Source organism: Lissotriton vulgaris, chromosome 10, assembly GCF_964263255.1.
Source record: "Lissotriton vulgaris chromosome 10, aLisVul1.2, whole genome shotgun sequence".
Lineage (NCBI taxonomy): Eukaryota > Metazoa > Chordata > Amphibia > Caudata > Salamandridae > Lissotriton > Lissotriton vulgaris.
The window spans coordinates 1,013,975,919-1,013,999,281 of NC_141698.1; the positions used below are offsets into that span (position 1 = coordinate 1,013,975,919).

General features: G+C 40.2%; 2 protein-coding genes across 2 annotated transcripts in view; both read left to right on the forward strand.

The window, feature by feature from the left end:
- Positions 1–23,363, forward strand: part of NPHP3 (nephrocystin 3) — a 123,939-nt gene that overhangs the window by 41,007 nt on the left and 59,569 nt on the right. The window lies entirely within an intron of this gene.
- Positions 8,646–10,318, forward strand: LOC147689174 (uncharacterized). The gene has a single exon (XM_086940015.1). It carries the CDS (start codon positions 8,646–8,648, stop codon positions 10,047–10,049), a length of 1,404 nt encoding a protein of 467 aa, XP_086796141.1. The 3' UTR covers positions 10,050–10,318.

A 23,363-nucleotide genomic window follows, 5' to 3' on the forward strand; every position in this document is an offset into this window, starting at 1 on the left:
ACCTGATCATAGTGTGCAGGGAAATGCCGGGGCAGGGCGTGCTGAGGGGTGGAGGGCCGCGTGGGACGCACAGCTACGGGGAGCAGAGGCTCCCGTCATTGCGGGCAGAAGCGCCGCTCTGTCTGAAGATGACTTCATATTTGCGCCCTTGTATCTGTATTGATGAATGTCAACAGTCTTTACCATAACTCAGAGTCTGTGAGGAGCGTTGAGGGGTGATGTCACCCAAGCTTGCGAGCTTCTGGTGCATGCTGTGGCAGCGTGTACAGTGGCAGTGTGTGAAAGGGCATGAGAAGTAGTGCGAGGGGAAGGTGCGTACAGAGTGAGAAGTATGGTGGGCGTGTAGTGGCAGTGTAAGTGCGAGGGGCAGGTACATGGAGTGTGAGGGAGGTGTAGAGGCACTGTGTGTACAGAGTGAGGAGCAGGTAGAGGTAGCATGAGTGTGAGGGGCAGGGGTATACAGAGAGAAGCAGGAGTAGAGGCACTGTAAGTAGATGTGCTCTGGGTGTGTGTGTGTGGGGCTCTGGGTGTGTGTGTGGGGGGAGCTCTGGGTGTGTGTGTGTGGCTCTGGGTGGGTGTGTGTGTAGCTCTGGGTGGGTGTCTCGGTGTGTGTGTGTGTCTTGGTGTGTGTGTGTGTGTCTCTGGGTGTGTTGTGTGTGTCTCTGGGTGTGTGTGTCTCTGGGTGTGTGTGTGTGTGGCTCTGGGTGTGTGTGTGTGTGTGTGTGGCTCTGGGTGTGTGTGTGTGCCTCTGGGTGGGTGTGTGTGTGTGTGTCTGGCTCTGGGTGGGTGTGTGGGTGTGTGGCTCTGTGTGTGGCTCTGTGTGTGTGTGTGGCTCTGGGTGTGTGTGTGGCTCTGTGTGTGGCTCTGTGTGTGGCTCTGTGTGTGTGTGTGTGTGTGTGGCTCTGGGTGTGTGTGTGTGGCTCTGGCTCTCTGTGTGGCTCTGGCTCTCTGTGTGGCTCTGGTTCTCTGTGTGGCTCTGGTTCTCTTTGTGGCTCTGGTTCTCTGTGTGGCTCTGGTTCTCTGTGTGGCTCTGGTTCTGTGTGTGTGTGGCTCTGTGTGTGTGTCTGTGTGTGGTGCTGTGTGTGTGTGTGGCGCTCTGTGTGTGTGTGTGTGTGGAGCTCTGTGTGTGGCTCTGTGTGTGTGTGGGGGGGCTCTGTGTGTGTGGGTGGCTTTGTGTGTGTGGCTCTGGTTGGGTGTAAATGCAATAGGTCATGCATTTGCGAGCGATTAACATATTGGCATTGTAAATGACAATGCCATTTATTTAAGATTAAAAAAAAAAAATCATGAGCTATGCCAATAGCTCTACCTTTTAATAATGCCGAGACCATTGCATTGTAAATGCTTGTTTTAAATTTGACCATGAAGTTCTATTGTACATGCTCCTAACCCATAAAAAAGAAAACACTTTTCAGAAAATGCCTGAAGATATTTATTTGTCGTTCTACAGCTGCTGTGTTGCATTAGGTAAGCCGCAAGTTACCACTTTGTGGCATAGGTTAAGTTAACAAATTAATGAAACAGTACCCTAATATTGTAGCATAGGTGCAGTGTTTTGAGCCCTCTGGACCATTGCGTAGTGAAATCTAGCAATGATGCTTGCTTTACTTATGACCTTCTGAGCTGGGAATAGTAGACATCTAAACACAGCTCTCAGGAACCTAAGACGTCAAATACTTGTTATCCCAAAATACCGAAAGAAGAGGTTGGATAATGTTTTGGGTTCAAAGGCCTGTGATGTTTTCTGCTTCATAACTTACTAGCAGCCCGCCCCAGCGTTGCCTGGGGCAGAAAGGGGCTGGGGGCAGTACACCCGCTCCCGCCCCAACCCCCTCCCGTTCAGACTCCCTCCCGCCCCCGCTCCTCCCACCTGTCCCTCTGTGCACACCCGCTCCCCTCCCGCCCGACTCCCTCCCGCCCTGATTTCAAGCTTTACTTTACCTGAGCTGCCGCTCCGCTCCTCTCTTCGCCATGACGCGCCCGCGCTCCTCACTTCACCGCAGCTCCATGTCCACCACTCCTCCTCGTCGTCATCACGCACATCGCGGCCAGCGCTACGTCGCGGCCAGAGCAGCGTCGCGGCCGGTGCTACTTTCAGGGCACTACTTTTTTAAAAAAGTTATATTTTTAAATTTGTTTATTTTTTATTTTCTATAGCCTATGTCCATCTGCGCACCCTGAGTATTACAACAATGTATTGGGTGTGTGGATTGGCGCTGTGGTTCCCGAGTTTACCTTGCCAAAAGGTTTGTGTTCTCTCTTTATAATAGTAGTATTGATATATATATATATATATACAGGACACTTCAGCATGTATACATCCAGACTGTCGCTATGCGCAAGATTATACTTGGGGTACTGTGAGGGGGTATGAAGATCAAAAGTTAAATAGTGTCTCGCTGTTCTAGAGGTACAGCGCTGTCAATCGTAATCTTCTAAAAATTGCATTTTACTGTTGGGGAAATATTTCACATTGCACTTGTCATTCTGCGTGAACCAGAAAATACTGTCAACAACAGTACGTTTTTGGAAAAACAGTGACTATTTGGAAGATGTGCTCCATATGTGGCAATATATTGAGTGCAAATTGTAATTGAAGATCCCTTCAGAGGGTGCAACATAGAAATCCTTCAAAAAGTAACCTCATCAACCCATATGTAAATATTGTATAATCTAGAATTTTCCATGTGAAAGAGTCATTCGGACTGCTTTTTCTTTGTCCAACACTTAAAACACAAAATCAAGCAAAGTGTAATACCCACAAGAAGCAGCATAATTACTCCACCCTGTGCCTAGCAGGAATGAAAGACTATACTGTAATCTAATCGGTATCCAGAAACATAATCAAATGTGACATCTCTCTAGTAAGAGTCAGACATTCCTTTGTGTTTTAAGGGAGGTAGAAATGGCTCTTGAAACTTGCATTAAGAGACGTGCCGTTTTGCATCTCTGTTCTCTCAGGATGTTCTCGAGTATGACATTACCTCCATGCTTCAGAGATTAACTGTGTAAAGTAGACTTTCCGGATCTGAATTTTGGGAATTATTTATGGGAAACGAATTCCCAGTACCGGACCTTTAGTTTTGAGAGAACAAAATCACGTCTGTGTTCGCTGAAAGCAGTGCCCAGGGTTTTATGGCCATGATCATGATTACGATCCTTTCTTTGCATGCAGTAGGTGATGGCAGCTCCACTGGTTTATAGGAGCCTGCCTGGTGCTGCTGCTGCCTACCTGGCCTGCCCACAACCTCAAGGCCGTCAGGGTGTGCCATGCAATCAGAAAAAAATATGTGCGCGCCGCGCTGCCTGCCCTACGCAACATCCTGCTTTTCATGGCAATATTTAGCCAGTATTAAGCCCGTAAAAGCGGAGTCACTGTTAAGCACTGAGGCCGGGAGGAGGATACTAAGTTCAAACAAGGCAGGGGCCGGGCAGGGTCTTTGACTTTAAACCCGGCCTACCGCCGGCCCTATATCATGATACATCAAGTGGCCTTCTTTAACAACGTAACCCCGGCCGCCCCTATTCTGATATAAATAAATGTCTTAAGTTTAAGTGTACATACTACCATGGGCCAGGGCAGGCCAAGCACAGTGAATAATCGAATCTCTTGTTGTTGGAGATGGAGCCGGAGCTGCCACGGTGGCAGAGCCCAACACGCCACTAGGCAAAAAAAAAGTAGTGTGCTTTGGTTTGGGAATACTGATGCAATGCATGGCATGATGACTGCTTAGACCGGCTTGCATACTGCTTACGGTTACGCTCGTGGTCGGCCAGGGTTGGTGGGCAGTGCCTTTCCACCTGGTGCTACTGCTGCACTGCCTGCCCTCGACGTGGTCGGGCTGAAGACTCCTGGGGTGCAGCAATTGGAAACAAATCTGCGCGCAGCACGCAGCGCTCACAACCAAATCTAGCCTAAACCCAGCCCAGTCCGAGTCTTAACTCTCGCCCACCACGGGCAACACTGTACTAAGGAAGGGCCGCCATGACGCCATCGAAATGATCACATTATGATGATGATCAATACACAGACTGAAATTCCTTGCTCAATGCAGTCTCCGGCCGGCTCAGAAGTCACAACGAAGCAATCATTGGGACTTGGGGAGAGCGAGAAGTTAGAACAACACCCTGCGCCGAGTCAAAGCTAACATCATGTAAAATGTCACGTACAGTCATGCAGAGTTGCAGACGTGTGTAGACCCGGCCGTGAAAAGTAAAGAAAAGCACTGACGCCGCTCCTCCCCGAGCTCCTGATGTCATCACGCAGACGTCGTGGCCGGCGCTACTTTTTAGGGACTACTTTATTTTTATTCGTAAATGTTTTAAATAACGTATATTTTTTATTTTTATATAGCCTATGTCCTTCTGCTTGCCCTGAGGTTTTCATAGATGTCCTGGGTGTTTAGATTGGTGGTGTACTTTTCGAGTTTACCTGGCTCAAAGGACAGCCTTCTCTCTTTATAATAGTAGTATAGATGACCATTGTCTTGGTGCCTTTTAATTTGGGGATGTTGAAGCTAATCCATGGCTCACTCTATAGGATTGCTTAAAAAAATAAGCTAACCAGACCCTCATGGTTGTCATGCAAAGCAGCATCTGTGACAAATACACAACTGTGCTCCATTTCATCTAGTAAACTCTAAATTTGCCAAAGGGGTTTACACATGTCCTGATCCATATAAAGTAGTTCAATCATTGGATAGAGTACTGTATGTCCTGCTGTGACCGGGAGGCTTAGTACCATCAGTAGAAGAAAGGGCCGGTAGGTTATCCAAGAAATGGCTAGCTGGCTTTTCAGCTTATCCTGCTGTGTTGTGACTTAATTAAATAGTAACAGCCTTGTGCATTGTGATCCGTGTGTATGTGTTTGTGTTGTCTGATGGCATCTTATTATTAAATTAAGAACACTTTCCACATTAGTTCTGGGTCGAAGGAGTTCTTAACAGTCTTACCTTAATGATGCCAAAAGCATCATGGACAACATGCAAGAGTGTACAAAATACAGAAAGAGAGGGCTAAGAAAATACCAGCACCATTATGGGTGAACAAAAACCAGGTAAAAGGCAGTTGAAATAAAGGAGAATTCCCTGGTCCCAGGCAAAGGCTCCAGACTTCAGACAACAAGCAGCACACTTAGAAACTTTTCAAGAGTTCAAAATTCTAAACTAGTGTGCCATCAACAAACCAAAGAAGAACAAATGGTTCTGAAAAATATTTGTTGGAAAAACATCTCTTACAAAGGTGCCACTTTCATGTATTTCAAGTGTGAAGTAGGCAAGGAGCCAATGTGAAATAGACTCCCTGCTGATGAGTGCTGCGTATGTGTACATTCTACTATGTTAAGATTTCCTCTCACCGGTCCGCAACTATTTTGAGGTCTTGGTAACCGGGTGGCTTCTTGGTAACCTGTTTGTTGATGCAGTGATATGGCTATGCTTCTCACACTCCTTTAAACTGTAACCAAGAAAGCCGAATATGCAATTGAATTTACCAATTGGTACTCTGTTAAGTTTCTCTGTAGAAACAAAATATTGGCCTATTTCTGTATGGTGGGTTGTGGGAATGAATTTCTAGCTTATAACTCTGTATTCCCATCACACACGTTTCTAGTAGGTGCCTGATTTCTTCTTCAAACAAAAGCATGCATTCATCCAAGACTGCTCATGCACAATGGGAGAGGTGCACGGATGGTTAGTAAATAGTATGTTGAGCATGATTTTATGGGGTTCTTGTTGATCACTGAAACTTTATCGTGTGGATGCATGCATTGTGATTATTCAAGGATTGTAGAGCAAAGGCAAGTCACTCCACCCTGAATTTTTGAGTTTGCCCACTTTTTTAAATGGATGATGATGCTGGTTTTTCCTGAAAGCAGTGTTCATTTAGACAAGAACCTTGTTTTATATGGTTTCAGGGATTCCCAATTTTTTAGCTTTAGAAACTTAATTATGTAGCGTACTGTTTTTAAACTAAAGTTGTTTTAAGATTTATGGACTTTTTTTGTTCTGCCCAGCGAATTGCAAAATTAGTCATGTTGAAAATATCCACTTCTATACAAAATACAAGACGTTTTTTAAATGTGTTCATTACTTTCTCCAGAGTGGCTCTTAATGTCAACAGCTGTCATTACCTAGCTCCCATGATAAGTGTTAGAACAGTCCATAATGACTTACAAAGCACAGTTTGGAGGTATTCCGAGTTAAAGCCAAAGGAAGAATCCAGTTCCAGTTCGAAGTGGTTAGATATCCAATTCTAAGGATATGTACCTGTGATCGTTCTATTGTAGAAGCTGCTGCTCCCCAGTATTTTGAAGTATGGGTGAAACAAAAGGACAGCACATCTTTGATTTCTCACCAGTAGACAAAACATTACGTCTCCATCTTCCCTCCTCGAACCCATCATGTAAGGAGGCTTCAATACTTACATGGACCATTCTGTAGTATTTTTTTCTTTTATTCTTTCTTTACAAAATTCCCTTTTTTGGTTGATCTAAGTATCAAACATACCAAGAAGAGACAGGAGGGTTGGGAAAAAGGCCTGGAGTGATAAAACCCCCTTATCTCCTATCATGGTCTACTTTCTTATGTGGGTAGATATACCTAAGTAGCCGGATCAGCTTTGAAAAATCGAATGTCTGACAAATTATCGAAATTCAGAATATCGACATACAAAAATATCGGAACAAAAATATCGAAATCACTAATATCGGCTTCCTATACTTAACTAGATATATACACAAATATCGATGTTTTTTTTTTTTTTTAATATCGACATACACAAACATCGTTTCCTTTTATATCGACTACTTTAACATCAGTAAAAAAAATATCGCTTTCTACAAAATATATAGACATGAACTATAATATCAACATCAAAAATATCGTGCACAACAAAATCGGATTATCAGCTATATCGACTTTTTATATGCATCTGTTTGCAGAATTAATTAACGTTTTATATGTTTTAACATCTAAATAAACACACACTACTTAAATTAACACTATAGTCACACTATTAATTCTTAAAAAATATACTATTTGTATAATTATATCACCTACACATATAAATATATTCTATGCTAGTGTTTATAATTTTATAATGTTTTTGGTTTTTCACTTCTATTACAAAGTAATCACAACTGAAATTCAAATATACTAACTAACCAATAACAAACCTAATTTTTTAAATGAACCAATAGCAAACTAATTACTAATGACACTCCCCTATATAAACAATTAAAATCTAAGCACAAACTACTTGCTAAAAGTCACTGAAGGAGATTCATCTCTATCAGAATTGCTGCACAACAACTAGAAGAACCAGACTATCAACCTACAATTACATCTTCTAAGTAAGTACATAAATTAGAAACTGCATTATTTGCTACTACTACTTACTTACCTGCTAAATAACCAGTGCCCCTTTGCTATTCATACTACTTAACATGCTAAATAATTATATAAAACTTTTTGTTTAGATACTACGACTACTGAATATTCTACACAAAATTACTGTGAACAAAAGCATAGGAATACAGATTTTAATAACTATGTAAGTAAATTGACAGTGTTTCATTATGTGCACATAAATCTAAACACACAGAAAGAATGACTTTTTTCCCACATATTGCTTTTTTTTCTGTAGATTCTACTACTGAAAACTGCACTACTAATGAACTAAGGACATCAGTACTATTTCTACATAACATTTTACTAAGTAAGTATTATTCAACTGAAATAAATGTGGGAAACACATACAAACGTTTTCACTTGTTCTAATCATTTTGTATTATATATGGTTGTTTTACAGAGCAAACACTACTAATAGATATACAGACATTATACAGAACTCCACATTCGGAATAATACATATACTAATCACAAAGTAAGTATATTAAGGTATGCACCTGTTACAACGCATTTTTTACAACGCACTACCACTACAACGCAGGCATTACAACGCATACCATTACAACGCATAGCGCTGGGGGGCACTCTAGGATAAGAGGTAAGTTTAATTTACTATCCAACACCTTCCCTAGGGTCCACGGGGACTGGAGTTAGAATAGTAAATTATACTTACCACTATCCAGCACCCCAAAGCGCTATGCGTTGTAACGGTATGCGTTGTAAATACCGCGTTGTAATGGTATGCGGAGTAAAAGTATGCGTTGTAACGTCATACATCCGTATATTAAAGAACATAATTACCAGATATTCTGTAAAAAAACCTACCAACATGGTGATTATTCTAACACATATGTGCCTTATTTTTTTAAGATAACACTACAAACTACTCTCCAGAAGCTGAAGAAACAACTATACTGGCAAAGACCAAGCAAAAAAAATATGTAAGTATCTTCACAATGTTAATAATAGACACTTTTGTAGTACAAATTAGCTCTAACATTGTAAATATACAGAAACATTTATTAATAATATACTACTTTCATGTTTTTCATAACAGCTACAACAACATCACAAACAAGTATCCCCAACTAAGGAAGAAAGCAACTCCTAATTTTGCAGTGAATTCTAAAACACGTAAGTATATACATTCCTACTTATCACTAACTTAGATAAGTTTTCACATTTTATTTGACATTAACTATTATATATATATTTTATAGATATACAAAGTACAAAATGACTGAAGGAGCCGAATTTGTGACCAGCCAGAAAGGAAAACTATTACTATGCTACATGGGTTACACTTATACACAAGAAAAGCAATATGGCATGAAAGTTAATTGGAAATGTTGTAAATATTATTCTAACAAGTGCTATGGAAGAGCAACAACTAGAGAAGCTACAGTACTGTATACTAGGGAACATAATCATCCACCTAATGTTACTGAAATAGAAGTTAGAACAGCTTTGGAAAATATAAAAGAAGCTAGTACAGGTTCCCAAAAGCAAACAAATGTCATATTAAAAGAAGCCATTCCTAAAATCCCTAAAACTGCCACAACCCAAATGCCAAATATTCTCTCCTTAAAAAGAACTATAGCACGAACTAAAAAAGCTACTACTGCTACAACACCATCTCCCAGAACATATCATGATATAAACTTAACTGCAAACCAAATAATAACTTTAAACAAACAACCATTTATAGTTTACGACAACGAAAACAATGACAAAAGGCTTATAATTTTTGGTACCAATATGAATTTAGTTAAACTTCAGCAAAGCCAATATTGGATGATGGATGGAACATTTAACATCTGTCCCAAACCATTTTTCCAATTATACACAATACATGGCCTGTACCACAACTGCAACATACCATTACTATATGCACTATTACCAAACAAAAATAATTCCACATATATGGAATTATTAAATATTATTAAACAAAAGACAAATGATTTTTCTCCAGAAAAAATCATTCTTGATTTTGAGCAAGCAATGCTCTCAACTATCCTAAAAATCCACCCCCATACCTGCATTCAAGGCTGCTATTATCATTTAAACCAGTGTTTATGGAGACATCTTCAAAAAACTACCCTAAGTGTCGAATATGCTACAAACTCATCTTTTGCTTTCCAAATTAAAAAACTCATTGCACTTGCTTATGTCCCAGAAACAGACGTAGCTGAACACTACAATATTCTTATAGACAGCCCCTTCTACAAACAAAATGAAGCTAAATTAAGTCCATTTCTCGACTACTTTGAAGACACCTGGGTAGGCAGACTCCACAGATCTGGCCACAGACGAAATCCCAAATTCCTAATACCCTGGTGGAACGTTTACAGAAGTACCCTTAATGGAGAATCAAAAACTAACAATGCAGTAGAAGGTTGGCACAATGCATTTGTACAATCAACTGGCAGAACAAAACCTACTCTAGAACATTTCATTAAATGCCTACAGAAAGAACAGAGCTACCAGGAATTCAGAATGGACCAATCTGTAACTGAACTTGTCCCTAAAACATCAAAGCAAAATAAACAAATGCACAAATACCTAGAAGAACAAGTAAAACTGTACCCCAGTACAAAAGGCATAGAATACTTAAACATCATTGCCAAAACACTACTCTGATTAATTTCCAAAATTTTATAAAACACTAAAACTATCACCTAAGTATGCAAAAATATCAAAGGTGAGCTTCTAAAGTATTTAATGTATGCAATATATAGAGATATTCTTCTAATATATGCACACATTAAAACTAAATTACAAGTAGAAAACAATTCCATAATAAAAATAACATTACCCACCCACACAAGATAAGAAAGCAAGGACTTACCAATCATGTTGTCAATCCAATAACTTCCTTCTCCACCAAAGTAATCCAGGTAGTGCAAAAGTAACCCAAAAAAATATGTAAAAATACAACTGTTCCCAAAATAAGAAATTCACGTTGTGCACACCCATCGAAGAACCATGAAAAAGTAGAAAAAAGAAAGAATCGCTCCAGGAAAACCGAAAAATGTAAAGAAGTGTTTGTAAAGCAGTGGTGAATAAAACAAACAAACACTTCCTTTAAAAAAAACGGAACTTCCGATGTAGCGTACACCTATGAAAAAAACATGTAAAACAGACATTCCCACCCACATAAATTGGCAAATAATTATGTACAAACATATTAAAATAGATGATTTCACTTTTAGATATACCGTAAAAGACAAAAATTAACTCTATAAATAATGATTAACACTACTTGTATATACCATAAGGAATTATTTGTTTTCGAAATCTAATACATAACTCCTTCACATTAAACAACACTAAATATAAGGTCACTAGTCTCAAAACATCATTAAAATACACATAAAACATATAAAATAAACCTTACTTGAAGCGATGTGAAGTGTCTCCCAACCGCGATCAGCTCTTCATCCAAATAACCCAAAAGGACCGAACCCGGTTACAAAATAAAGAACACAAATGCAATAAAATAGTCCCAAGTATAAAATATAATATCAATACTTAACTAAATAGCCAAAAATACACCAAAAGTTGCTATTATTGTGAAAAAATATTTACTTTAATCCTACTATGACTTGATTAACAAATATGTATATGAATGTAATAAATATTATGAAAACAATAATATTTATTTTAACAATGTATAGAAATATAACTACATTGTCACAAATTATAATAATGTAAAAAATGTGTAAAAAATTGTGTGACTTATATTATAAATGTTTGATGTTTAGATATGAAGCTGAAAAAATGATATTTGAGAAAAACATTTGTTATTTCTACATTTTTTTCTGAAAGTACAATATGTAAAAGAAATTTTTTTTTTTACATATTAATAACAATAATTTCAAAAATAAATAATGCTTCCGTATATTTGCTTATCATTGTGTTTAGAAAATATGATCTTAAAAACCAAATGTCATTAAAAAAAAATTGTTATGAAAAAAGTTTTTATTTGTGAAAAATAAATAAATAAAAACAATGTTTGTACAATCATGTTGAACTATTTTTATTATTATCTTACTATAATGTAACAATCTTATTACATAACAATTTTTCAATGTATATAACATTTGAGTATATGTTGGACACAAATAATTTAATTATTAATATTCCAAATCCAGTCTACATTAAATTGGAGTAAGTGCTGGACAGTAATTATGTAATAATTAATATTCCAACCCCAGTCTACATTAAATTGGAGTAGGTGCTGGACACTAATTAATTATTAATAAATATTCCAACTCCAGTCTACATTAAATTGGAGTAGGTGCTGGACACTAATTAATTATTAATTATTATTCCAACTCCAGTCTACAATAAATTGGAGTAGGTGCTGGACACTAATTATTAATTATTATTCCAACTCCAGTCTACATTAAATTGGAGTAGGTGCTGGACACTAATTAATTTTTAAATAATATTCCAACTCCAGTCTACATGAAATTGAAGTAGGTGCTGGACACTAATTAATTATTTATTATTATTCCAACTCCAGTCTACATTAAATTGGAGTAGGTGCTGGACACTAATTAATTATTAAATATTATTCCAACTCCAGTCTACATTAAATTGGAGTAGGTGCTGGACACTAATTAATTGTTAAATAATATTCCAACTCCAGTCTACATGAAATTGAAGTAGGTGCGGGACACTAATTAATTATTAATTATTATTCCAACTCCAGTCTACATTAAATTGGAGTAGGTGCTGAACACTAATTATGTAATAATTACTATTACAACTTCAGTCTACATTAAATTGGAGTAGGTGCTGGACACTAATTAATTTTTAAATAATATTCCAACTCCAGTCTACATTACATTGGAGTAGGTGCTAGACACTAATTATGTAATAATTAATATTCCAACTCCAGTCTACATTAAATTGGAGTAGGTGCTGAACACTAATTAATTATTAATTAATATTCCAACTCCATTCTACATTCAATTGGAGTAGGTGCTGGACACTATGTAATAATTAATATTCCAACTCCAGTCTACATAAAATTGGAGTAGGTGCTGGACACTAATTAATTATTAATTAATATTCCAACTCCAGTCTACATAAAATTTGAGTAGGTGCTGGACACGAATTAATTATTAATTATTATTCCAACTCCAGTTTACATTAAATTGGAGTAGGTGCTGGACACTAATTAATAATTATTATTCCAACTCCAGTCTACATTAAATTGGAGTAGGTGCTGGACACTAATTAAATATTAATTAATATTCCAACTCCAGTCTACATTAATTTGGAGTAGGTGCTGGACACTAATTATGTAATAATTAATATTCCAACTCCAGTCTACATTAAATTGTAGTAGGTGCTGGACACTAAATAATTAATAATGATTATTCCAACTCCAGTCTACATTAAATTGGAGTAGGTGCTGGACACTAATTAATTTTTAAATAATATTCCAACTCCAGTCTACATGAAATTGAAGTAGGTGCTGGACACTAATTAATTATTTATTATTATTCCAACTCCAGTCTACATTAAATTGGAGTAGGTGCTGGACACTAATTAATTATTAAATATTATTCCAACTCCAGTCTACATTAAATTGGAGTAGGTGCTGGACACTAATTAATTATTAATTAATATTCCAACTCCAGTCTACATTAAATTGGAGTAGGTGCTGGACACTAATTATTTATTATTATTCCAACTCCAGTCTACATTAAATTGGAGTAGGTGCTGGACACTAATTAATTATTAATTAATATTCCAACTCCAGTCTACATTACATTGGAGTAGGTGCTAGACACTAATTATGTAATAATTAATATTCCAACTCCAGTCTACATTAAATTGGAGTAGGTGCTGAACACTAATTATTTATTATTATTCCAACTTCAGTCTACATTAAATTGGAGTAGGTGCTGGACACTAATTAATTATTAATTAATATTCCAACTCCAGTCTACATAAAATTTGATTTGGTGCTGGACACTAATTATTAATTATTATTCCAAATCCAGTCTACATTAAATTGGAGTAGGTGCTGGACACTAATTAATTATTAATTGTTATTCCAACTCCAGTCTAGATTAAATTGGAGTAGGTGCTGGACACTAATTAATTATTAATTATTATTCCAACTCCAGTCTACATTAAATTGGAGTAGGTGCTGGACACTAATTAAATATTAATTAATATTCCAACTCCAGTCTACATTAATTTGGAGTAGGTGCTGGACACAAATAATTTAATTATTAATATTCCAAATCCAGTCTACATTAAATTGGAGTAAGTGCTGGACAGTAATTATGGTATAATTAATATTCCAACTCCAGTCTACATTAAATTGGAGTAGGTGCTGGACACTAATTATTAATAAATATTCCAACTCCAGTCTACATTAAATTGGAGTAGGTGCTGGACACTAATTAATTATTAATTATTATTCCAACTCCAGTCTACAGTAAATTGGAGTAGGTGCTGGACACTAATTAATTATTAATTATTATTCCAACTCCAGTCTACATTAAATTGGAGTAGGTGCTGGACACTAATTTTTAAATAATATTCCAACTCCAGTCTACATGAAATTGAAGTAGGTGCTGGACACTAATTAATTATTTATTATTATTCCAACTCCAGTCTACATTAAATTGGAGTAGGTGCTGGACACTAATTAATTATTAAATATTATTCCAACTCCAGTCTACATTAAATTGGAGTAGGTGCTGGACACTCATTAATTTTTAAATAATATTCCAACTCCAGTCTACATGAAATTGAAGTAGGTGCGGGACACTAAATTATTAATTATTATTCCAATTCCACTCTACATTGAATTTGAGTAGGTGCTGAACACTAATTATGTAATAATTAATATTCCAACTCCAGTCTACATAAAATTTGAGTAGGTGCTGGACACTACTTAATTTTTAAATAATATTCCAACTCCAGTTTACATTAAATTGGAGTAGGTGCTGGACACTAATTAATAATTATTATTCCAACTCCAGTCTACATTAAATTGGAGTAGGTGCGGGACACTAATTAAATATTAATTAATATTCCAACTCCAGTCTACATTAATTTGGAGTAGGTGCTGGACACTAATTAATTATTAATTAATATTCCAACTCCAGTCTACATTAAATTGGAGTAGGTGCTGGACACTAATTAATTATTAATTATTATTCCAACTCCAGTCTACATTAAATTGGAGTAGGTGCTGGACACTAATTAAATATTAATTGTTATTCCAACTCCAGTCTACATTAAATTGGAGTAGGTGCTGGACACTAATTAATTATTAATATTCCAACTCCAGTCTACATTAAATTGTAGTAGGTGCTGGACACTAATTATGTAATAATTAATATTCCAACTCTAGTCTACATTAAATTGGAGTAGGTGCTGGACACTAATTAATTATTAATTAATATTCCAACCCCAGTCTACATAAAATTTGATTTGGTGCTGGACACTAATTAAATATTAATTATTATTCCAACTCCAGTGTACATTAAATTGGAGTAGGTGCTGGACACTAATTAATTATTTATTATTATTCCAACTCCAGTCTACATTAAATTGGAGTAGGTGCTGGACACTAATTAATTAATATTCCAACTCCAGTCTACATTAAATTGGAGTAGGTGCTGGACACTAATTAATAATTAATATTCCAACTCCAGTCAACATTAAATTGGAGTAGGTGCTGGACACTAATTATGTAATAATTAATATTCCAACTCCAGTCTACATAAAATTTGGTGCTGGACACTAATTATTAATTATTATTCCAACTCCAGTCTACATTAAATTGGAGCAGGTGCTGGACACTAATTAATTATTAATTATTATTCCAACTCCAGTCTACATTAAATTGGAGTAGGTGCTGGACACTAATTAAATATTAATTAATATTCCAACTCCAGTCTACATTAATTTGGAGTAGGTGCTGGACACTAATTATGTAATAATTAATATTCCAACTCCAGTCTACCTTAAATTGGAGTAGGTGCTGGACACTAATTAATAATTAATATTCCAACTCCAGTCAACATTAAATTGGAGTAGGTGCTGGACACTAATTATGTAATAATAAATATTCCAACTCCAGTCTACATTAAATTGGAGTAGGTGCTGGGCACTAATTAATAATTAATATTCCAACTCCAGTCTACATTAAATTTGAGTAGGTGCTGGACACTAATTAATTAATTATTATTATCCCAACTCCAGTCTACATTAAATTGGAGTAGGTGCTGGACACTAATTAAATATTAATTAATATTCCAACTCCAGTCTACAATAATTTGGAGTAGGTGCTGGACACAAATAATTTAATTATCAATATTCCAAATCCAGTCTACATTAAATTGGAGTAAGTGCTGGACAGTAATTATGGTATAATTAATATTCCAACTCCAGTCTACATTACATTGGAGTAGGTGCTGGACACTAATTATTAATAAATATTCCAACTCCAGTCTACATTAAATTGGAGTAGGTGCTGGACACTAATTAATTATTATTCCAACTCCAGTCTACATTAAATTGGAGTAGATGCTGGACACTAATTAATTTTTAAATAATATTCCAACTCCAGTCTACATGAAATTGAAGTAGGTGCGGGACAATTATTAATTATTATTCCAACTCCAGTCTACATTAAATTGGAGTAGGTGCTGAACACTAATTATGTAATAATTAATATTCCAACTCCAGTCTACATTAAATTGGAGTAGGTGCTGGACACTAATTAATTTTTAAATATTATTCCAGCTCCAGTCTACATTACATTGGAGTAGGTGCTAGACACTAATTATGTAATAATTATTATTCCAACTCCAGTCTACATTAAATTGGAGTAGGTGCTGAACACTAAATAATTATTAATTAATATTCCAACTCCATTCTACATTAAATTGGAGTACGTGCTGGACACTAATTATGTAATAATTAATATTCCAACTCCAGTCTACATTAATTTGGAGTAGGTGCTGGACACTAATTAATTATTAATTAAAATTCCAACTCCAGTCTACATAAAATTTGAGTAGGTGCTGGACACTAATTAATTATTAATTATTATTCAAACTCCAGTCTACATTAAATTGGAGTCGGTGCTGGACACTAATTAATTATTAATTAATATTCCAACTCCAGTCTACATTAAATTGGAGTAGGTGCTGGACACTAATTATGTAATAATAAATATTCCAACTCCAGTCCAGGGCCGGCCCTAGGCATGTGCAAACTGTGCACCTGCACAGGGCCACCAAACCCCAGGGGCCGCCACGTCTCCTGTCGATGAAGGGGGCCCCTCAGCTGAGCTCTCGGAAGAGAGCTGTCTCTCTCTCTCTAAAGCAGCTGCTGCTGTCTGCAGCCTGCTCCTCGCTCCTCGCGCTGCTGACCTTTGACTGAAGAGAAACAAAGTATCAACTTCCATTGTTTCTCTTCAGTCAAAGCCACGAGCCAGGCCCGGAAAGAGGAGGGGGTGGGGGCCCTAGGATGGTCAATTCTCCTCTGGGCACTATTCCTTTGAGAACGGAGGAGGCCAGGGCTGTCTGTGAGGGGTGAGGGGTTGTCAGGGTTTGGGGGCCTACATGGGCTGTCGACCTCCTAATGTGATTGTGGCACCCTTAAAAAAACTGCTTCCCTGCCTCCCCTACAAGTTATCTAAAGACACAATTACAGTGTTGAAGCTGGCTCTGTTACCACATCAGCATTTTAAAAGCATGCTTACATTTTCTGGATGATTTTAGCCGGCTCGACTACGCATGTCTAACATTGCGAAAGTGAAAGCGATTTGCACACCCCTCTTGAGTGCGCCTCGGTAAATGTGGAGAGCTGGCATGCTGGCATGTGGCGAAGACGCAGTGTTCTGCTATGTGATTGTGCACAGGTTGGCCCATGGTGAATTATAATTATTAGAAAGAACGCTCCAGATGCAGAAGCGCTTCCTCAGCCACCAAGTTTGGGACAAGGAACGAGACAGTGAGTAAGTGTATTTTTATTGTTGAAAGGTGAAACAAAGGTCTCGGTGGAATGGGATAACGGGCCTGCAAGTAAGGGAAGATTATCTGATCTCTGTTCAGACAGCCTGTAGGTCCTTTCTCCAACATACGTGCCTGTGTAATATAGTTTGTAATCACTGTGACATTTTTAGGAACTTTTATACATAATAGAAATTGTGTTTTCCGACAAGTCATGGTTCTTTTAAACAAAATACAATTTTAATTGCTTGCTTTATCGTAGTCCGTTTCACGCTCACCCTGACATCTGTTTAAGTCCTACGAGTCATTTGTTATTCTCTCGGTGTACCAAGTCAACCTTCCCTCTGAGTTCGGTAAGCTGAGTTACAGTGACAATCGTTATGTACAGCACATAGAGGTGTCAAAATGGCATTTGTACAAACATTAATTTTATTGTGAGAGAAAAGCATCCTCATTAAAACATGAATGCATGTGAGGATGATGTGCTCTCTGCCCACCCTTGTTTGGCCGATATATTGTTGGTAGTTCTTAGTATTTAGTGTGCATCCTTGGCTTGGGATGGTGGCACTTTCCTTGTATAGCCAGAGTACATATGGATACTGGATGAAAACTGCAAACTGATAGTAGAGCACCTGCCATGCATTTACTAAAAATAAAAAGCTTGTCTATTGGGTCAAAATTATTTTGTTTGAAGAAAGTGATCAGCTTACGTTTTGGAGTCCAGGCGGAGGGGGAGAAGGGTGCAAGGCAGAGGGGAGAAGGGTGCAAGGCAGAGGGGAGAAGGGCGGAAGGCAGAGAGGAGAAGGGCGCAAGGCAGAGAGGAGAAGGGCGCAAGGCAGAGAGGAGAAGGGTGCACGGCAGAGAGGAGAAGGGTGCAAGGCAGAGGGGAGAAAGGTGGAAGGCAGAGAGGAGAAGGGTGCAAGGTAGAGAAGGGTGCAAGGTAGAGAAGGGTGCAAAGTAGAGAAGGGAGCAAGGCGGAGGGGAGAAGGGTGCAAGGCAGAGGGGAGAAGGGTGCAAAGCAGAGAGTAGAAAGGGTGCACGGTAGAGAAGGGTGCAAGGCAGAGGGGAGAAGGTTGCAAGGCAGAGGGTAGAAGGTTACAAGGCAGAGAGGAGAAGGGTGCAAGGCAGAGGGGAGTAGGATGCAAGGCAGAGAGGAGAAGGGTGCAAGGCGGGGGGGAGAAGGGTGCAAGGCAGAGGGGAGAAGGGTGCAAGGCAGAGAGGAGAAGGGTGCAAGGCAGAGGGGAGAAGGTGCAAGGCAGAGGGGAGAAGGGTGCAAGGCAGAGAGGAGAAGGGTGCAAGGCAGAGGGGAGAAGGGTGCAAGGAAGAGGGGAGAATGGTGCAACGGGGAGGGGGAGATGGGTGCAAGGCGGAGGGGAGAAGGGTGCAAGGTGGAGGGGAGAAGGGTGCAAGGCGGAGGGGAGAAGGGTGCAAGGCAGAGAGGAGAAGGGTGCAAGGCAGAGGGGAGAAGGGTGCAAGGCAGAGGTGAGAAGGGTGCAAGGCAGAGAGGAGAAGGGTGCAAGGCAGAGGGGAGAAGGGTGCAAGGCAGAGGGGAGAAGGGTGCAAGGCAGAGAGGAGAAGGGTGCAAGGTGGAGAGGAGAAGGGTGCAAGGAAGAGGGGAGAATGGTGCAACGGGGAGGGGGAGAAGGGTGCAAGGCGGAGGGGAGAAGGGTGCAAGGTGGAGAGGAGAAGGGTGCCACGGGGAGGGGAGAAGGGTGCAAGGCAGAGAGGAGAAGGGTGCAAGGCAGAGAGGAGAAGGGTGCACGGTAGAGAAGGCTGCAAGGCAGAGAGGAGAAGGGTGCAAGGCAGAGGGGAGAAGGGTGCAAGGCAGAGGGGAGAAGGGTGCAAGGCAGAGAGGAGAAGGGTGCAAGGCAGAGGGGAGAAGGGTGCAAAACAGAGGGGAGAAGGGTGCAAAACAGAGGGGAGAAGGGTGCAAGGCAGATCGGAGAAGGGTGCAAGGCAGAGGGGAGAAGGGTGCAAGGCAGAGGGGAGAAGGGTGCAAGGCAGAGGGGAGAATGGTGCAAGGTAGAAAAGGGTGCAAGGCGGAGGTGGAGAAGGGTGCAAGGGGGAGGGGTAGATGGGTGCAAGGGGGAGGGCTTGAGAAGGGTGCTGCAAGGCAGAGGGGAGAAGGGTGCAAGGGGGATGGAGATGAAGTTAAAAATGTGCCCCCCCCGGAAACATTTCTGCGGATGCCCATGGAACGCACACTACTTTGTGAGAGAGAGTGGGAGAGGGTGGAGAGAGAGAGTGTGGAGAGAGAGTGTGGAGAGAGAGTAGAGAGCGAGAGTAGAGAGCGAGAGTAGAGAGCGAGAGTAGAGAGCGAGAGTAGAGAGTGAGAGTAGAGAGCGAGAGTGGAGAGAGAGTGAGGGTGGAGAGAGAGGGTGGAGAGAGAGGTGGAGAGAGAGAGTGGAGAGAGAGTGGAGAAAGAGTGGAGTGAGGCAGTGGAGAGAGAGTATAGAGTGGAGAGAGAGAGTAGCGAGAGAGTAGAGAGAGAGAGTCAGTGGAGAGAGAGAGTAGAGAGAGTGGAGAGAAAGACAGTGGAGAGAGTGGAGAGAGAGAGTGGAGAGAGAGAGTGGAGAGAGAGAGTGGAGGGAGAGAGGGTGGAGAGAGAGAGTGGAGAGAGAGCATGGAGAGAGAGTAGAGAGAGAGTAGAGAGAGAGAGAGAGTGGCGAGAGAGTGGAGCTAGACAGTGGAGAGAGAGAGAGTGGAGAGAGCATGGAGACAGTGGAGAGAGTGAGCAAGAGAGTGGAGAGAGAGCGAGTTGAGGGAGACAGTGGAGAGAGAGTGGAGAGAAAGACAGTGGAGAGAGAGTAGAGAGAGAGTGGAGAGAGAGTGGAGGGAGAGAGAGTGGAGGGAGAGAGAGTGGAGGGAGAGAGAGTGGAGAGAGAGTAGAGAGAGAGAGTGGAGAAAGAGTAGAGAGAGAGAGTGGAGAGAAAGTGGAGCTAGACAGTGGATAGAGAGTGGAGAGAGAGTGGAGAGAGAGAGAGAAAGTGGTGAGAGAGACAGTGAAGAGAGAGAGTGGAGAGAGTGGAGAGAGAGAGAGAGAGAGAGAGAGAGAGAGAGAGAGAGAGAGAGAGAGAGTGGAGGGAGTGGAGCTAGACAGTGGAGAGAGAGAGAGAAAGTGGAGAGAGAGACAGTGTAGAGAGAGAGAGTTGAGAGTGGAGAGAGAGAGTGGAGAGAGAGAGTGGAGAGAGAGTGGAGAGAGAGAGAGAGAGAGAGAGAGAGTGGCGAGAGAGAGAGAGAGTGGAGAGAGAGAGAGTGGAGAGAGAGAGGAGAGAGAGAGTGGAGAGAGAGAGGAGAGAGAGAGAGAGGAGAGAGAGAGAGGAGATAGAGAGTGGAGAGACAGTGGAGAGAGAGTGGAGGGAGAGAGTGGAGAGAGAGTGGAGAGGGAGTGGAGAGAGTAGAAAGAGGGTGGAGAGAGTATATAGAGGGTGGAAAGAGAGTGAGACAGAGAGTGAGAGAGAGAGTGAGAGAGAGAGTGAGAGAGAGAGTGAGAGAGTGGAGTGAGAGAGTGGAGGGAGAGAGGGAGAGAAAGAGAGAGTGGAGAGAAAGTAGAGAGAGAGTGTGAAGGGAGAGAGGGTGGAGAGAGTGGAGAGAGAGTGGGGAGAGAGTGGGGGGAGAGTGGAGAGAGAGTAGAGAGAGTGGAGGGAGACAGTGGAGGGAGATAGTGGAGAGAGAGTGGAGAGAGAGTAGAGAGAGAGAAAGTGGAGAGACAGTGGAGACAGAGTGGAGAGACAGTGGAGATGGAGTGGACAGAGTTGAGAGAGAGAATGGAGAGAGAGAGAGAGTTGAGAGAGAGAGAGACTGACTGACTGACTGACTCAGAGACTGAATACTGACTGACTGAAAGACTGACTGGCTAGGAAACTGACAGAGAGAGAGAGCAAGATTGGCTGACTAAGAGAGTGACTGACTGACTAACAGAGAGAGAGAGACTGATTGAGAGTGAGACTGACTGGCAGAGAGAGAGACTGACTGAGGTAGAGAGATACTGACTGACTGAGGTAGAGAGATACTGACTGACAGAGAGAGAGGCAGAGACTGACTGACTGAGAGAGATAGACTGATTGACTGCGAGAGAGACTGACTGACTGAGAGAGACTGACTGACTGAGAGAGACTGACAGAGAGAGAGAGAGAGACTGACTGAGAGGGGGACTGACAGGGAGAGAGAGAGAGAGACTGACTGAGGTAGAGAGAGAATGACTGACTGAGAGAGACTGACTGACTGGGAGAGAGAGAGAGACTGACTGGGAGAGAGCGAGACTGGCTGACAGAGAGAGAGACTAAGAGAGAGAGAGAGAGAGAGAGACTGGGAGACTTACTGGCTGAGAGAGAGACTGTCAGAGAGAGAAAGACTGACAGAGAGAGAGACTGACAGAGAGAGAGACTGACTGAGAGAGAGATTGACTGACAGAGACTGACAGAGAGAGAGACTGACTGACAGAGAGAACAGAAACTAAAGAGGGCCCATGGAGCTTTGTTTACTTTTCTGTTGTCTCCATTTCTTGCTCTTTCCATAACACCTCAAGCAGTAAAAAGGAGGCCGTCGAAAGTCCAAGGTTAGACACGCCTGTGATGTCACTGGGTGTGAAAGGGAGTGACATGTCGCTTTTGTCACCCATAACATTTTGGCGAATCGATGTCCATGAGGGTCCGGACCCCCTCTTCCGGGGCCCCCACCTACGCTCCCTGCACAGGGCCACCATGAGCCTAGAGCCGGCCCTGTCCAGTCTACATTAAATTGGAGTAGGTGCTGGGCACTAATTAATAATTAATATTCCAACTCCAGTCTACATTAAATTGGAGTAGGTGCTGGACACTAATTAATTATTTTTATTCCAACTCCAGTCTACATTAAATTTGAGTAGGTGCTGGACACTAATTAATTATTTATTATTATTCCAACTCCAGTCTACATAAAGTTTGATTTGGTGCTGGACACTAATTAATTATTAATTGTTATTCCAACTCCAGTCTACATTAAATTTGAGTAGGTGCTGGACACTAATTATTTATTATTATTCCAACTCCAGTCTACGTTAAATTGGAGTAGGTGCTGGACACTAATTAATTATTAATTAATATTCCAACTCCAGTCTACATAAAGTTTGATTTGGTGCTGGACACTAATTAATTATTAATTATTATTCCATCTCCAGTCTACATTAAATTTGAGTAGGTGCTGGACACTAATTAATTATTTATTATTATTCCAACTCCAGTCTACATTAAATTGGAGTAGGTGCTGGACACTAATTAATTATTAATTAATATTCCAACTCCAGTCTACATAAAATTGGAGTAGGTGCTGGCCACTAATTATTTATTAATTAATATTCCAACTCCAGTCTACATTAAATTGGAGTAGGTGCTGGACACTAATTATTATTTATTATTCCAACTCCAGTCTACATTAAATTGGAGTAGGTGCTGGACACTAATTATTTTTTAATTAATATTCCAACTGTGGTAAATAAAATTACCGAGACTATTTTTCTATACATTAAATGACAATAAGAATAGCTCAATAAAATGAGAGGCAGAGTCCGTGGTATCGGAGTCATACGGGCTTTATTTAAGTGGCTCGAGACACTGGACATCGGGTTCCATCACCACTAAGGTTCAGGAAGGGATATTCAACATTTTATTAACATCACACATTATATATAGTAAAACTGTATAATGGAAATGAATACAGTAGGCGTAACAAGTGAAAAGAGAGAAGAGATAAGAACACATGGGCGTAAAAGAAGGCGTGTACAGGGGCGTACACAGAGGTGTGTGCTGGAAGCGTCACAGAAGTGTCATAGGTGGGTGGATGCATAGAGAAATTCTGCAGGGTCAGCAGAAACCTTTACCCTGGATGCGTGCGCAACTGAGCATGACGTGTAACTGGGGAGAGCTGGGGGGCTTGACTCCTTGACTAGTAGAGGAGTCTGGTGTCTGGGATGTCAGAA

Coding starts and splice junctions, on each gene's coding strand:
- LOC147689174 (XM_086940015.1), top strand. CDS start 8,646: ATGACTGAAGGAGCCGAATTTGTGACCAGCCAGAAAGGAAAACTATTA.